The following is a 17,537-nucleotide window of genomic DNA, read 5'->3' as shown; positions in this document are numbered from 1 at the left end:
GAGAGAGCAACACAGAGAGAAACAGAGAGAGAGAGAGAGAAACAGAGAGAGAGAGAGAGAGAGAGAGAGAGAGAGAGAGAGAGAGAGAGAGAGAGAGAGAGAGAGAGAGAGAGAGAGAGAGAGAGAGAGAGAGAGAGAGAGAAAGAGGAGGGAAAGAAGTCCAAGTAGAGGGTGGGAGTAAGAGGAAGACAGAAAAGAGGGAGCACATCGGGAAAGCAACAGCAAGCTGGGAATAGGGTCGGAGAGAGGGAAGGAGAGGGGAGGAGTGAGGGCAGGGAGGACAGAGAAAGTGAGAGAGAGCAGACGGAAAGGGGAGGGGAGGAGGAGGGACACAGACGGTCGGGCGAGAGAAGAGGAGAGAGCATGAGGAACGTTCAGGAGTGTAAGTCGAGTGAATGTGTGTGAGAGGAAAGGTGGGGGGGAGTGTTTATTGAAGGTACGTCAGAGAGAGAGAGAGAGAGAGAGAGAGAGAGGGAGAGCCTGTACTTGTTTAACGGGAGAGAATGTCATGACTGTGTGAGTCCAGAATGTGAGGCATGCTGGGGAGAGCGGGAGAACGTTATCCGCAGCTCCTTCCTGCCACACTCCGCGCTGAACAGAAATGCTATTGTACCGACGGCACCGGACTCTGTGAGTATGTGTCTGTGAGTGCTTGCGAGTGCGAGAGAGTGTGAGGAGTGTGAAAGGGATCGAGGCATGGTGTGAATAGGAATGTGTGTGTGTGTGTGTGTGTGTGTGTGTGTGTGTTATAACTGAAGGATGTCATGCAGAGCCAGGGTTTGGGGTCTGGACTCTCTCTCTCTCTCTCTCTCTCTCTCTCTCTCTCTCTCTCTTTCTCTCACACACACACACACAAACACTCGCTGAGTATGTTGGTCTCTGTTGTGTGTTTCTCAGGATATACTGGAGAGCCTGCAGAGTGCTGAGCCCATGGCGGAGAAGTTAAAAGGCCAGTTGAATGACTTGGTGCGTTATTCCAGCGACCTCGGCGCCCAATCAGACCGGGTCACAGCTCTTATCAAACAGCACAACAGGTGAGCGCTCAGGTGGAACTGTTGCAGTGAGAGAGCGAGAGAGATAAAATAGATCCCAAATAGTGCCTAAGGTCCCTGAAAAGCTTGATGACTCCTCAGGGTGCAAACACATATGACTCTGGGAACTGCAGCATCGGGAGAGGTGTCCTCCCTATACCTTGTTGCTGAATGGCTGAGCGGGATGTTCACAGTTTATTCAGTCTGAAGGAGTGCACGTGTGCATACATGTGTGCATTTGGTAAGAAGTTGTAAAGTGTGTTTGTGTGCCAGCCAGATGAGGACGAAAGGTGACACGGAGCAAGGAGCAGAGAGCGACACCGCCACCGGTTGCTAAGCGACACTCATTCTCCCACTCATCCTTTCAATGTATTTCCTGTTTTTTTACAGCCTTTTTTTTCTCCCCGTGGTGTTCCTTATCCAGATCTATTTTACGCAAGACTGATGGTGTTCTTGAGCAAAACGAGGCAAATTTCTTGCGAGCGATGTTTTCCTGGGGATACATCACATTGCATGCTTGAGTCCTCTTAACCCATCTCTAATTGCCTGCTATTGAGCCCATATGTGAGCCTGTTTAGGGTTTGCATGCAAACTAGTGTGGCGCTCTTTGAAAACGGCCCACGCATGCACACAAGCATACATGCACAGAGAAATGCATGCACGACTGTGTCTGTGTACACAGATGGAGTATTGTCATGTGGAACTTGAACTCGTCTTAAGATAGTTTTGAGGACTGTGACTAATTCCTATGACCAATATTTATTGGCAGACAGCTTTAGTGAGGTCATTTCCCTAAAAATGCCCTGGTGGCTAATTTGCTTTGGCCAGTAATTGGCAAAAAAATGGCGCTCCTCGCAGTTGCCTGGTTTTTTTCAGCCTTTTGCTGACTTGGCCTGTGTGTTCGTTGCACCTGTCCTGAATTAGGCACTGTAGAGTCTGGGAAAGGAGGCGAGCGGGGGATAAATCGAGAGAAAAACAGAGGGAGAAGAGAAAGATAGAGATAGAGGAGGTCAGCACCCCCCCTCTCTTCATACCCCAACCCTTATAGTGAAATTTGTGCGTCACAGCAGAAAAAAGTGCTTCTCCCACACCCATGCCATCCCAACTGTGTTATCCTTTTACGCCCCCATCGCATCATTAAAACTCAAGGGTGTTTGTGTGCACGTGTGTGCCCATTAAAATGTGTGTGTGTGTGTGTGTGTGTGTGTGTGTGTGTGTGTGTGTGTGTGTGTGTGTGTGTGTGTGTGTGTTTGTGTGTCAAGGTGTGTTTAGATTGGACATCATGTGTATTTTTGCCTTGTTTTCACTTTCTCATGCCTCCCTTCAGACAATGCCTCTCGCTCTAACAGCTGCTCACCTTGTTTTTTTGCAGTCTTCTTTTCCATCCCTCCCTCTGTCCCCACCCTGTAACCTTCACAAATTGGCCCTTATTATGGAGCCTAGTTATAGCTTCTCCCCCAATATCCCCCATTCCCTGTGTGACTTTGAGTCTTAAAGTGCATTTTTGTAGGGGCGTCCGAGTAGCATTGCGGTCTATTCTGCTGCCTACCAACACGGGGATCGCCGGTTCGAATCCCCGTGTTACATCCGGCTTGGTCGGGCGTCCCTACAGACACAATTGGCCGTGTCTGCGGGCGGGAAGCTGGATGTGGATATGTGTTCTGGTCGCTGCACTAGCGCCTCCTCTGGTCAGTCGGGGCACCTGTTTGGGGAGGGGGAGGGAGAACTGGGGGGATATGTGTGAGCCTCCCACACGCTACATCCCCCTGGTGAAACTCCTCACTGTCAGGTGAAAAGAAGTGGCTGGTGACTCCACATGTATCGGAGAAGGCGTGGTAGTCTGCAGCCCTCCCCGGATCGGCAGAGGGGGTGGAGCAGCAACCGGGACGGCTCAGAGCGTGGGGTGATTGGGCAGGTACAATTGGGGAGAAAAGGGGGGGAGTGCATTTTTGTAAGTGATACAAGACACTGCTCTTTTTGTAATGAATAGTTACATGTTCTCTTCTGGCTAACAGATATGCTAATATTGGCTGGCAAGATCACTGTTTTGAATCTTGTTGCTTAACCTTTAGGCCATTCAACTTTGACCTCAATATGGGACTTTTCCTCTTTTGGGCTTTCTACATTGTCTTATCCATTCCCTTATTCCCCCTCCATTGTTGCTTAAAGAGATATCTCATTATTTTTCATTTTCAGCTGGTCGTTTGCTGTGACTTTGGGATAATATTTTCCATGTTTGTCTTTCGCTCTCCATGAAACTACTTGTGAATGTAATTATCAGTCCTTACTAAATCTATTGAGCCCACCATGTGTCATCCTTCTTGGTTTTGTTGATGAATACCAAGAGTTTCTTACTTGCGGAAACAGAATTGCCCAACGTGAGGAATCACATCCCTTATTTATCCCCCACTGCTCTCACCTCGCCCTGGCCTTTATATCCTCCATCTCCACCCATCTCTTCTAGCATCAACTGGTCTTTCCTCCTTACCTCCATCCTCTCACTCATCTCAACTCCTACCCCTTCTCATGCTGTGACCCTCGACACCATCCCCCACCTTCCCCCTCTGCCTCCGGCTCTCATTCCTTCCACTTCACCCACTTCTCCGTTTTATCCACCTGTCCGCTCCTCATTTTTTTTCCAATCTCTCAAGAAGCCCTCCATATCTGCTCTTTGTACTACCGGGGCTGTAGTGGATGGACAAGATCTAAACATCTGCTCATTCACACAAGCAAAACCCTTCCTCCATTTCCATCCCCCTTCTCTCACTGTTCATCTTGATACCTGTTTGTGTATGATTTTTTTTTCATGTTAGCATTTTTACTTGGTCAGACAGCACATGTAGACAGAGGAGAGCAGAACATGCAACATGGCTAACAAGTAGGATTTGAACCCGTGATTGGTCACACCGGCTGACTTTTTCTTTTCCACCCCCCTGTCACTCCAGTCTCAGCCTGCGGGCCTCCAGAGAGTGTCAGAATAAGGAACGCTTGTTGGAGCAGAGGTTTCGTGCCGCTCTGAGGGACTTCCAACAGTGGCTGGTCAACGCCAAGATCAGCACCGCCAAGTGCTTCGATGTGCCGCAGAGTGTTGCTGAGGCCTCGGCCGCTCTGCAGAGGATCCAAGTAAGAGATTTTTCTCATTTGACCTTGTGAAAAGGTTAAAGCTAATGCAGCTAACTACAAACTCTTTCCTCTTTAGAATAATGACTCCCCCGGCTTGGTTGGGCGTCCCTACAGACACAATTGGCCGTGTCTGTGGGTGGGAAGCTGGATGTGGGTATGTGTCCTGGTCGCTGCACTAGCGCCTCCTCTGGTCAGTCGGGGCGCCTGTTCGGGGGGGGGGTAGCGTGATCCTCCCACGCGTTACATCCCCCTGGCGAAACTCCTCACTGTCAGGTGAAAAGAAGCGGCTGGCAAATCCACATGTGTCGGAGGAGGCATGTGGTAGTCTGCAGCCCTCCCCGGATCAGCAGAGGGGGTGGAGCAGTGACCGGGGCGGCTCAGAAGAGTGGGCTGATTGGCTGGATACAATTGGGGAGAAAAAGGGGGGAAAAATCCCCCCCTCAAAAAAAGAATAATAGCCTGGTGGCATGTTTGAAGGGGTTACACAATTTCACACAACACACATCAGGGAGCCGCCCAGTGTCACCGTAGTGTTTATGCCAGGAGCTACTGACAGAAGTTTGGTGCCTTGCTCACTGATAGCTGTTGAGGGAGCCAAGAGTATTCATCGTTTACTTACCTGACATAGATTTTACCACCCGGTGCAGGAATTGGAATGAATTAACCTCCTGTTACAAGTGTGCGTCTCTTGTCTAGGCCCCTGGCTAGCCTTGGAAAAAGATCCTGTGCTAATGCTATTGAAAGCAGCCACCGATTACAAACTTGGGTGAACCCTTTGTTGTTAATAAATGATTCTAGTAGGCTGATAAAAGCATGCAAAAAGGTTGGAAATCGCCAGAAAAAAAGCAATGTAAAAGTCAAACAAGTAATATAGACCCAACAGAGACAAGCACGCAGGTCAAGACAACTCTGTCTTATAAATGTCGTTACATTGAAAGAATCGGATATGGAGGGAGATCACTGAAGGGTGTGTGTGTGTTTATGTGCCCACTGTTGAGTGTCGTCTGGCGGGCTTACTAAAATGGCTGGACCTGCTCTAGACTAGATGAGCTGGAGCCGGGCACACAGCCATGACGGATAAGTGAAAGCTGCACAGCGGGGTCTCTCTCTTCCACTCTCCCCCAAATCTCTCTCTTTCTCTATCTAGTTCTCCTGTTCTTCATGTCTCGCTCTCTCTCTCTCTCCCTCTCTCGTCTGTGTGAAGCTGGCAGGTGTGATGGTGTGACAGTCTCTTTAGAGGGCCCCAGGGTCTTGTCTAGGAAACGGCGATATGTCTGTTGAGGTAGACACGTCCCTACACCAGACGGTTAATTGCCTCTCAGACACCTTCCCTTCTCTACAGGTTCAGTTATAACAAGCCGTCCCAGAAAATCACAACTCTCAGAGCTTTGAGCTCGCGTCTCGGGTCGGGGTTAAGGTCCACAGGTGTACCGCCGAACCTGATTTTTTTTTTTTTTTTTTTAGAGAGACGGCACCTGTCCTTTTCCTCCTGAACAGTTTCAGGTGTAGCGCACATGGTACTTACTGATTTGATCGAGCCCACGGTTGTGGAAATGTGCAATATTCAGGGCATCAAAAAAAGGGCTATACTACTTTTATGTGTTTTTCTGTCTTTGTGCACTTCTTTATGTGCTTTTCGAGGAGTTTCAAGCCGAGTTCCTTTGTTGATGAGAAGGGGGACGCTGTGTAAGGTATGGTGCTGGAGAAGTGGAATATGGAGGCGGTCATGTTTTATTTATTATTGACTCGGTGAGGAATGTGGAACAATGTTTCCACATGGCTGACCTCCAGGAGGGCCTGTGCGGGAGGGTAGACATGCATTGTGTCACACTTAATTGGGACTATTCGGTTACGATGAAGGGGTGGGGTGGGGTTTGGGTGGGGGCATTGAAAGTGTGTAGAAAGAGACTCGATGGTCAGAGGAAGAGGAGAGAGAGAGAAAGAGATGAGGAGAAGGAGATGGGGGGAAGTAAGAGAGGGAGAGAAAAAAAAGAGAAGGCGCAGGCCCTCTGAGCTTGTGCGTGGGTGTGCAGTGCTCTCTGTACGTTGTGTGTATGTGTGTATGAGGGGGCCGTGGCTCTGCTGTGTGTAAGCGATGTGCTGACTGCACAGATGGTGGAGTAGTCCCTGCTGCGCTACTGTCATCGGCTCAGCTCTGAGGGCGGGGTGTGTGTGTGTGTGTGTGTGTGTGTGTGTGTGTGTGTGTGTGTGTGTGTGTACATATGCCTGCGCATGCGTGAGTGTTGGTGGTGGGGTGAGGGTGAGCAGCTATGTCAAAACTACGCATTTCAGGCTCACTGACTTTCCCCAGCCCCCCATCACCCCCCACCCCCAAACGCAGATGGAATCTGTAATGACTCGGCCTAATTACAATGTTTGACAACGTATAGTGTGATTTGAGACTGTTTGATACAGTCGATTGTCCACACAATGTGCAGAGTTTCTTGACGGCCTCGCTGACCTCAGTAAGTCCACAGCCAGGTTGCCAGAAGACACAGAACAGGTGGTGGATTGTCATTACATTTGTTTGAAGTTTTTTTTTTCCCTCCGCTCAGTGCGCTCACACCCTTCTCCCTTTATGTGTGTGTTTGGGCCAGATAGTCAGTTGTCCTTTTCTGTGTGCCCCCCACAGGAGTTCTTGAGTGACAGGGAGCATGGCCAGGCCAGGCTCAGCTCTGTCGGGGCCAGCGGGGAGCTCCTGATGGCCGTGGTGGCCAAAGACAGGGTGGAGGGACTCAAGGCCAAAGTGGCAAACGCTAGAGAGGACTGGAAGGGCCTGATGACCAATCTACAGATGAGAGAGGACGCTCTCAAGGTCTGTAACTTGTGCGTTTATAGAAATGTGTGTGGTTGTGTGTTTATGTTTGAGTTTGTCCGGAGTGTTTTCCTCTCTCTTTGTCTTTGCTCCCATGTTGATCTTCTTCAAATGAGCAGTGTTCATAAGCAGATGCAAAGTAATATGAAGAATGGTTGGATTTTTGATTAACACAATTTGTGTACAAGTTTAAATATTCATACACATCTGATTCTTATCCCAGCTCTTTAGGGTATTCTGCATTAAAATATTGGAAAACTGGGCGTCCGGGTAGCGTGGCAGTCTATTCTGTTGCCTACCAACACAGGGATCGCCGGATCGAATCCCCATGTTACCTCCGGCTTGGTCGGGTGTCCCTACAGACACAATTGGCCGTGTCTGCGGGTGGGAAGCCGGATGTGGGTATGTGTCCTGGTCACTGCACTTAGCGCCTCCTCTGGTCAGTCGGGGCGCCTGTTCGGGGGGAAGGGGGAACTGGGGGGAATAGTGTCATCCTCCCACGCGCTATGTCCTCCTGGCAAAACTCCTCACTGTCAGGTGAAAAGAAGCGGCTGGCAACTCCACGTGTATCAGAGGAGGCATGTGGTAGTCTGCAGCCCTCCCCGGATCAGCAGAGGGGGTGGAACAGCGACCGGGACAGCTCAGAAGAGTGGGGTATTTGACCAGATACAATTGGGGAGAAAAAAATACACAAAAAGAAATACTATATATATATGAAAACTATTATGTGTGATTGATTTTCAGTGGAAAACAAATTGTATTAATGTCTATATAAATGTCTATGGATTAATAGTCTATGGAAAAAATTATATGTAAGTATACTCATTATTGCAGTGATGATGTTTTGCAGCATTTGTGCATATGCAAGGAATTTGAGCTGAATCCATTATGCACCAATTTCCCAGAGCTTGCAGTCTCAGATGACAGACTTTGAGGCCAGCGCTGAGCCTCTCCAGGACTGGCTAAACAACACGGAGGTCAGGGTTCAGGAGAGCAGCGCTCGGCTACACGACCTCCCGGCCAAGAGACAGGAGCTCAGCAAACTGCAGGTACCCTAAATCACTTAGGTTTTTATCTGCCCAGTTACAAGTGACTCTTTAATGCCCAGGGGCTTATTAACCGCTGGATATTGCAGTATGATGCCTCAGAGCACTACCAAAGAACGAGTTAAAGGTGAACGTCTCGGCCCTTTTTAACGTCAGTTGAACGCAAGTAGGGTATCGGGTCACTTCTTAGTCCCCGCACCATTTTATGAGCAATCGTACAGAGATCATTTTGTAATGTCCTTGAGGCATTTTAACCTACAGATTCCATTATTGTGTTGAAATACCTCATGAGCCACTGAGAGGGGGTTTCTTAATGTCGACCCCACTGTTTCTCATCTCTGCTGTTGTTACTGAAATCCTGTTTTCGCCACCCCTGAGGAATATTACTCAAGTAAACTCTGTCAGTACGCCGTAAATTGGCACTTATGTGGAATCACTTGGGAGAGACTAAGTAGTGGTGGCTTCTCGTGAGATATCCATCCCTAAAGTGCAATTCGTAGAACAGAGGAGGACCTAATTACATATGTCGAGTACCACTGAATCAAAATAGACCCGCGACGTGACACAATAGTCAGAGTGAAAGTCCAGAAATCTAATTAATTCTCCTTCTGTCAGAGCTGAAGCGCTGCGTCTCTAAAAAGCCCTTTTCAGGATGCGATAACAGTCTCCGCCACGTCTGGCGGGGGACAAAAAAAAGAAGAAGAGAAGGCACGGCGCATAAAAAAAGATAAAACTTGACAAAAGGATGGAAAATATATATCAAGCCCATCTCGAAGCCCTGCCCTTATCGCTGGTGCTATTTTTGTATTTACTTTGTCGTCTGCTGTAGCGCTTTTTCATCGCCACCTTTTGTCTGGCCCTGCAAGCAATTACATTTCCTCCCAAAGCACCCACTGTACAATACAATGTGATACGGGCCTCGGTGTCTGAACCTGTGCAAGCAAAATCCTCTTTACTTTTTCTCATATGCACCCCGCCCCTCCCTTCCCACCCATGGCGGTGTCTTATCAGGCTTGTCTCCCTTTCTCCATTTTGTTGAGTGCTGTCTACCTGACTAACTGTGCTCCTGTTGAAAAAGAACCTCAAGAGAAACGCTGTTGATGCTGGGTTTTTTTGTTAAGGTGTTCTTTTGACTCCGCCTTTATCCCTGTAGTTTTAATGTGCTCTTGTTGTTCTGTCTCGTTTTACCCCAACCCCGTGCTCCTCATCTGTGCCACTCCCCACCTCCCATTTTCAATGTTTTTACCAACTGGCCATCATCACGTTCTTCCAAAATGCCATTGTTTCCTGCCCTTTTTAACCCTTCCCGCACCCCTCCTTATATGCAACCACCCAAATCCAACCCTCTCTCATTTACACTAACCGTCGCCTCCATCGCCAAACTTTTTCATCCTAAAACATCCTACACTTCTTCCTTGTCCTGCATCTCTGTCTCCTCCTCCTCCTTCATCCTCCTCCATACTGACCCAGTGTGTGTTGGAAGAGATGGCCAGCCGGGAGGCCGAGCTGGGCAGGCTGAGGGAGAGGGCCCATCGACTCTGGGAGGGACAGGCAGCCGGCAAGGGCTTTGTTCACCGTGTATCCCAGCTGTCGGCTCAGTATCTCGCCCTCAGCAACCTAACCAAGGTAACAATAACACCGGGATCACCCCGCATCCCTGTGGCCGACCTCTCTGTTATCTCTGCTCTGTGCGCTGTTGGGGGGGGGGTGGCTTATTGGAAATGTGCCTTGCTTGACTGATGCAAGTGGTGGAACTTCTTATCCAGCTTTCTGTCTAACCGTGCTGTCTACCATGGCTTTCAGTGGGTGTTTTTGATGCCGCGCATCATTTCTTTTCTAATGACATTATGTGACAACACGTGACTGGTGGTCTAATGGGCTCAAGATGTTTGAGTCCAGGCAGCCTCGGCATACGGAGCCGTCGCGTCCATTTATGTTGATCCCTTGTACATTTTGAAAGATCCTCGAGATTGCTGGCTCATTGTCAAGAGAAAGGCCAAGGCGTCGGTGTTTACCTCTACCCGACGAAGTGCTTCCGAAAATGCCAGAGTTGATATGTGTCACTGTTCAAGAGCTGACCTTTTTCCATGCACCCTCCAGATTGGTCACACCGCTGTGATTCATTTGATATGGCGTAGAACAAAACACTACACTGACCCCACAAATGCTGTTGTTTCACCGGAGGACAATGAGAGCATCCCGGCGATGATGAATGGGCATTATTTACTTTTGTCAGCCAGCTAGCAGAGCGCTATTTTTAGGTCTTCTTCCCTGCCAGACATGGAAACAGGAATGGAATAATATGAAACGGTAAAGTAATTGCCACTTGTAGCCAACCGCTGTGGCTCCACCTCCCCCTACCCTTCAGCTGTTCTCATGTAAAAGATGTAGGGGTTGATGCATAGAGAAAAAATATTTTTCTGTCACAATACAGGGAATTCCTTGGAGACGACTGTGAGGAAAAAAGGACTGTAGGTGTGTTTGATGTGCTTTCAGATGCAAATGGGGACGTTGCTGTGTAGAAATGTCTTGTCTTGTTTACGATCATTTCGGCGCTAACCACCATAAAAAACCCCTAGACTGTGTCTATGTCGGTGTGCTTTGCCCTCTTAAGGACAAGGCCTCCAGGATCGAGCGTGTTGTAGGGGAGCACCGCCTCTTCTCGCAGGGCCTCAAGGAGCTCCAGGACTGGGTGTGTGAAGCCCAGCGGGTCCTCAACACCTGCCTCTGCCCCACCGCCGACAAGAGCGTGTTGGAGAACAGGATGGTACAACTGGAGGTAGGGAGTCCCAGCGTCAAGACTGTAGAAAATAATGGGGATGTTCCATTTACAGAATCAGTGACTCTTACAAAAAAAACAAACATGCCATTTATATTTATACATCACGGTGTGACATGGGTGGCACGGTGGCGCAGTGGTTAGCACGGTCACCTCACAGTAAGACGGTCCTGGGTTTGAGCCCTGGGGTAGTCCAACCTTGGGGGTCGTCCCGGGTCGTCCTGTGTGGAGTTTGCATGTTCTCCCCGTGTCTGCGGTGGGTTTCCTCCGGGGGCTCCAGTTTCCTCCCACAGTCCAAAGACATGTAGGTCAGGTGAATCGGCCGTACTAAATTGTCCCTAGATATGAATGTGTGGGTTTTTTGTGTGTGTGTGTGTGTGTTGCCCCTGTCTGACAGTCTGGCGGCCTGTCTCCCCGCCTGCGACCCAATGACTGCTGGGATAGGCTCCAGCATCCCCGCAACCCTGACAGCAGGATAAGTGGTTCGGAAAATGGATGGTGTGACATGTCTGTTGTCACAGGAGGGTTCTGGTGGAAGGAAGAGACGGGTTAGGTGGAGCACAGGCTTATATAAAGAAAAGTCTTGGCACGTACCATACAGGCCAGTATGCTGTGGCGATGGAGCCGCTGCTTCATCGCTGTCTGTATTTCAGAGCGGTGTCTGGCTCCTTTTTTTTTTTTTTTTTTTTTTCTCTCTCTCTCTCTCTCCATCCACCTGTGTTCTCATCAGTGTCAGGCCAGGACTCAGCTTTACTGCCGTATATAAGCACAGACTGTTAATTAGGCACACCTGAGGCTGATCGCTACTCAGCCTGCCTACCAACAGAAACGTCTGCTCTCCCTCGAACAACCCTCCCTCTCTCTGCTTTCAGCCTACGCTAAACACGCCCCACTACTACACACGGTTATATTTATAACCATGAGATGTAGGTGGGATTAGAAATCTGTGTAATACCCTCAGTAAGGCAATTTAAGTTGTTCTCAAGCAGAAAAATGTCAGCCTGTCATGCTGTCTGTGTCACCTCAAACCCACCATAATAGAGATCACTGCAATAACGCCATGTCGAAACTGAGATGAAATGTATCACATTCAAGTAAGAAAAACTCCAAAACAAGCAAATTGCAAGTACAATGTAAGATATTTCATCAAGGTAAGATTTCTTGAAAAAAAAAGGTATTTTTTAGGGCGTCCGGGTAGAGTAGCGGTCTATTCCGTTGCCTACCAACACGGGGCTCGCCGGTTCAAATCCCCATGTTACCTCCGGCTTGGTCGGGCGTCCCTACAGACACAACTGGCTGTGTCTGCGGGTGGGAAGCCAGATGTGGGTATGTGTCCTGGTCGCTGCACTAGCGCCTCCTCTGGTCAGTCGGGGCGCCTGTTCAGGGGGGAGGGGGGAACTGGGGGGAATAGCGTGATCCTCCCATGCGCTACGTCCCCCTGGTGAAACTCCTCACTGTCAGGTGAAAAGAAGCGGCTGGCGACTACACATGTATCGGAGGAGACATGTGGTAGTCTCTGCAGCCCTCCCCGGATTGACAGAGGGGGGCGGAGCAGCGGCCGGGACGGCTCGGAAGGGTGGGGGCCGGATACAATTGGGGAGGGGGGAAAAAAAGGTGGGGGGGGGGTCAAAAAAAAGAAGTATTTTTTACCCGAAGACCAGAAATCTTAAAACAAGTTAAAATGGGTTGATTTATAGATATTCCATCTAGTCAGAAGCATGTGCAATTATTATACAAAACCCTCCACAAAAAGCTTTCGTATCTTACTCCTAAAAATGCTCTTTTCAAGACGTGATAAATTAAGGTGAAAAATTCATGAAGTAGAAATATTCTTGAATTCATGATACATAATCTTACCTAGTCCTTTATGAATAAAAGATTCTTGAAACAAGACGAGAAATCTCTGTGAGGCTTGTTCAACTATACCGTTTTACAGTGACACGTTTTTCAGTACATGCGAGGTCCATGTCTACCATGCTGTTCCTCATCCGCCCACCCACAGGCCCTGCTGGCTGCTCGTCAGGAGAGGGAGATCCAGCTGAAGATGCTGCTAACTCGGGGTGAAGCCGTGCAGAGGAACACTTCGGCGGAGGGGGTCCCGGTGGTTCGCAAACAGATCCAGGACCTCAAGGACTCGTGGGACTCTTTGCTCTCCGCCTCCATCCAGTGCAAAAGGTCATTGACCGCCAATCAATCAGTCGATAAACCAGTCCGGTTTTACTCGATGGATTTATGTTGGCTAAAATGGTTACAGAAATTGTCAATACAAGTATAAGTGCATTTAGAGAGAGTGCTGGCATTTTGATTGGTTTGTCTTGTACTTGCACATATACGGTGTATATGCATATTTGTGAGTTTGCATTTCTGGATCGAAACCGTTTTTGTTTGCCAAGTTTTCATAGCAGTAGTATTTGACAGTTTACAAAAACGTCACAGATGTTATCTGTCTCTCTACATCTGTATCTGTGTGTTTATATGACCATGTTTGGCTTTTCAGTCAGTTGGAGGGTTCTCTGTCTCAGTGGACCAGCTACCAGGAAGACGTGGGTCAGTTTGTCCTGTGGATGGAGCGGGTGGAGGAGACACTGGGCTGCTCGGACAGACAATACTCCGAGATGAGAGATAAGACTGCTAACCTTGGAAAGACCAAGGTAACACACAGACAGATCTGTGGCAGCAAAGCAAGAAATGTCTGTCACGCAGCTAACAAATCTGTGTCCAAGATGATAATGGGATGCAAAGAATTGTCTGCTTGTGTGACAGACATCTTTTTAAACCTTTTTTCATCTGAGGGTGGAAAAAAATGATTGACCTGACTCACCCTCCCTCAGTGATACCCAGCTTCACACTTATTCATTTACATTTATTCATATTCGCACATGGAAGCTTCCCAGTGGAGTTGAATGTGGCTCAATGCTATCGTGTGTCTGTGTGTGTGTGTGTGTGTGTGTGTGTGTGTGTGTGTGTGTGTGTGTGTGTGTGTGTGTGTGTGTGTGTGCGTGTGCACGTGCGCACGTGCGTGTTTACTTGATTAAAGCTCCTCTATGAGGAGGTGTTGAGTCACAGCAGTCCTTTGGAGACCATTGCCACCAAGGGGTCCAACATGGCTGAACACTGTACCACCCTGCAGGAGGTGCAGCACCTGCGGCTCAGATACAACACCCTGAAAGACAAAGCCAAGGTATCTCCACACAGCAGGTGGTCTTGTTAAGTCCTATCTGTCATCTGTAGGAACTTGAACAATGGATGGGTATATTTGAACATTCATCCATCCGTCCATTATCCAAACTGCTTCCCCCACTCAGGGTCGCAGGGATGCTGGAGCCTATTTTTATATGTATATATATTTTATATCAACACAGATACAGGGAAAAGAAGATTTTAATGCATATCAGTACAGGCCTGTTTCGTGCATCTCGCACTCATCAGCGGCTAATGTTTTTTTCACAAAGAATCATACAGTTACATTGCCCAGTGTCACGCCCCTAATGTCAGTTGGACAGCGACCAATCAGATGGGGAAACATTCAAATTATAACAGCCAATGGGGTAGGTACTATGATGCACAGCAACCAATGAAAGGGTAGAATACATTTTAACCAATGGGACTGGGGTTTGTTTTGATAAGCATTTAGGGGCCAGGGCACTGTAGAAATGGCGTGCATTAAAAATATAACAAGGTAACGTGAATTATATATTGGGGTGATGTTGGGGCACAGTTGGGAGGACAGGTAGTTAAAAAAAAGCTATTTTAAATATGGGTTTTTTAAATATGTTTGTTTTTTTCAACGTTAAAAACACGTTAAAAACAAACATATTTAAAAAACCCATATTTAAAATAGCTTTTTTAATATGTTTGTTTTTTTCAACGTTAAAAACACGTTAAAAACAAACATATTTAAAAAACCCATATTTAAAATAGCTTTTTTTTAACTACCTGCCCTCCCAACTGTGCCCCAACATCACCCCAATATATAATTCACGTTACCTTGTTATATTTTTAATGCACGCCATTTCTACAGTGCCCTGGCCCCTAAATGCTTTTCAAAACAAACCCCAGTCCCATTGGTTGTAATGTTTTCTACCCTTCCATTGGTTGCTGTGCATCATAGTACCTACCCCATTGGCTGTTATAATTTGAATGTTTCCCCATCTGATTGGTCGCTGTCCAACTGACATTAGGGGCGTGACACTGGGCAATGTAACTGTATGATTCTTTGTGAAAAAAACATTAGCCGCTGATGAGTGCGAGATGCACGAAACAGGCCTGTACTGATATGCATTAAAATCTTTTTTCCTGTGTCCGTGTTGATATTCCGCTCCTCATTAGTCAAGCACTCAACACCATTGACGGTTTCGGAAAAAAAACGCTATATATTTTATATATTTTTATGTATATTTTATATTTTGTAATTTATTTGTAATTTATTTGTAATTTTTCTATTTATTTATTATTCTTATATATGTTTTTTGTATTTTATATTTTGTATTTTTATATTGTATTATGTATGTTTTTATATATAGACTAAGTAATTTCTTAGCAACGTCAAAATACATTCAAAACTCATTTTGGCTGTATATTCTCCCAAATCTCATATTGTATTTAGAACCAAATCTTATATTTTTTATCATATTTAGTCAATTATTTTAAAAAGTAAATCGTTGAAATAATGTTAAAGTAAAAAAAAAAACATCAATAAAGAGAAAAAAATGAATGAAAAACTACTTTAAAGGCAACTATGTTTTAACAGGACAAGACATCTACTGCCGATGAATGAAGTGCTTCCTGTTGGAATCGGCATGCAACTGTTTATTTCTGTTTAGGAAAATTGGGTTTATATTTCTTAATTTGTTAATGTAATTTATTTCATCTCTTCACACCTCTGAACTTTCTGCCAAGGATCAGGTCAAATCGATTTTTCTGCATGTGAACGCAGTCTCATCACCCAAGATGCACGTTGACAATGTTGTTAAAAAGGGTCAAAGGGTCTGACCCACAGAAGTTAGAGCCCTCTTTTGTGAAACTTCCTTCCTGTTGTCCGCCAGGCTGCTGTCGGTAAAGCCAAGGAGCTGGTTCTGGTCCATCAGGAGTACCAGAGGGGGTTGCACGTGTTTGAAGATTGGCTAGAGCAGGAGCAGGCCATGTTGGCCTCCTTGTGCCATCCAGAGGGAGATGTGGATACTCTGGAAAAGACACTGCAACAGCTCCAGGTTAGCATACTGTGAAGTCTGTTTCTGCTGCATTGTAATAGCTGTTTTCACATCTTTACATTGTGTTGCCCTCCCGTGTGCACACACCACATGTCGGCTGCCTCAAGGCTTCCAAAGCATTTCTTAGCCCAGTGATTTTTAACCATGGGTATGTGGGTTTTAGTTCCAGCTCAACACTACACCAGCTGGTTTGACTGAGTATCAAACACTCAACCAGACAGGGGAGGACTAATCCGCGTAATCAGCTGGTGTAGTGTTGGTTTGAATGAAAACCACTGACCTACAGGTCAGTATTAGAGGTGAAAACACTTCATCAGGAAAATCTCCCATCCATCATATTATTTTGTTTAAGGATATTAAGGCTGTTATAAGTGGCTTGACTATACTTTCAATAGGTGCTGTTCTTTGCACACTAAACGTAGCCTCCTTCCTTTAAGTCAAGTTTTGGTGCACTTGACTTTTATTCGTCTGAATGTTGAATTGTGCATCTTTTCTTATTTCCCCTCAATTCTTCCTCAAAGCTCCAGCAGGAGCATTGCTCCGAAGGCAACTCCCTGTTTTCCTCCGTGCTGACCAGTAGAGAGCGAGTGATCCCATGGGGAGTCCCCCAGATCGAGGACCGAGCCCTGGACACAGCTCAGCGGGAGTGGGGGGCCTACCAGGACCGCCTGGAGGAGACTCGGGCCCAGCTGAGCACTATCTTGGCCCGGATGAGGCAAATGGGCCAGAAGTTCCGGAGTTTGGCCCAGTGGCTGGAGGAGATGGAGAAGAAGACTAACATCAGAAGTCATCGGCGGTCTCATCGAGCCACCAAGGGTGCCCAACTGAAACAGCTGCAGGTTAGAAAGATACACAGCAGAGCGTCAGTTCACTTCACAAAATAAGATGACTAAAATAAATCCGGGTAAGACTTTTTCAAGAATGAAGTGATTGAGGTTTACTGTGAAATTAATGAGTTCATCGGGACACATTTATAGAGAGAAATGTTTCATCACTCATCTAAGTGACCACTTCAGTCTCAACTGACTGCAGGTATCCCCAACCTTATAAACAGTACAGCGGCATAACGACCGAAAAAAAAGATCTGTTTCATATGCAAATTGCCGTGACCATTATTTAGAGTTAAAATGGCCATTTCTTCATGTGTTCTGGTAATTCTGCTGCATTAACCCGTCAGTCGTGCAGAACGAGCGACTGCTTTTTAAATATAACGTAAAAAAAAAGCTCAGTAACTTCACATCGATTCTGTTCAACAACCTTAAATATGTTGAGAGTGTAAATTGGTGCTATGATCCAACTTGTTTTCAATTAGTTATATGTCACTGCTATCCAGGCAATACATGACTCATAAATATGTAAACACTGAGTGTCAAAACTTTAATATTTGGTGCATCTAGGTAGTGTAGCAGTCTATTTCGTTGCCTACCAACACGGGGATCGGCGGTTTGAATCCCTGTGTTACCTCCAGCTTGGTCGGGCGTCCCTACAGACACAATTGGCCGTGTCTGTGGGTGGGAAGCTGGATGTGGGTAT

General features: G+C 47.0%; 1 protein-coding gene across 1 annotated transcript in view; it reads left to right on the top strand.

The window, feature by feature from the left end:
* Positions 1 to 363: 363 nt before the first annotated feature.
* The window catches only part of LOC130124806 (nesprin-1-like), a 49,663-nt gene continuing 32,489 nt past the window's right edge, over positions 364 to 17,537 (top strand). The window contains exons 1-13 of the mRNA XM_056294154.1: positions 364 to 391; positions 527 to 630; positions 898 to 1,034; positions 3,977 to 4,154; positions 6,787 to 6,969; positions 7,875 to 8,018; positions 9,486 to 9,641; positions 10,630 to 10,794; positions 12,797 to 12,969; positions 13,292 to 13,445; positions 13,832 to 13,975; positions 15,840 to 16,004; positions 16,526 to 16,778. Of these exons, the coding sequence (XP_056150129.1) occupies positions 364 to 391; positions 527 to 630; positions 898 to 1,034; positions 3,977 to 4,154; positions 6,787 to 6,969; positions 7,875 to 8,018; positions 9,486 to 9,641; positions 10,630 to 10,794; positions 12,797 to 12,969; positions 13,292 to 13,445; positions 13,832 to 13,975; positions 15,840 to 16,004; positions 16,526 to 16,778 (1,984 nt within the window). The remainder of the gene's footprint in view (positions 392 to 526; positions 631 to 897; positions 1,035 to 3,976; positions 4,155 to 6,786; positions 6,970 to 7,874; positions 8,019 to 9,485; positions 9,642 to 10,629; positions 10,795 to 12,796; positions 12,970 to 13,291; positions 13,446 to 13,831; positions 13,976 to 15,839; positions 16,005 to 16,525; positions 16,779 to 17,537) is intronic.

This window comes from Lampris incognitus, chromosome 15 (genome assembly GCF_029633865.1).
Source record: "Lampris incognitus isolate fLamInc1 chromosome 15, fLamInc1.hap2, whole genome shotgun sequence".
Lineage (NCBI taxonomy): Eukaryota > Metazoa > Chordata > Actinopteri > Lampriformes > Lampridae > Lampris > Lampris incognitus.
Note: the sequence above shows the minus strand (reverse complement) of the source record. Positions and strands in the feature narration are given on the sequence as shown.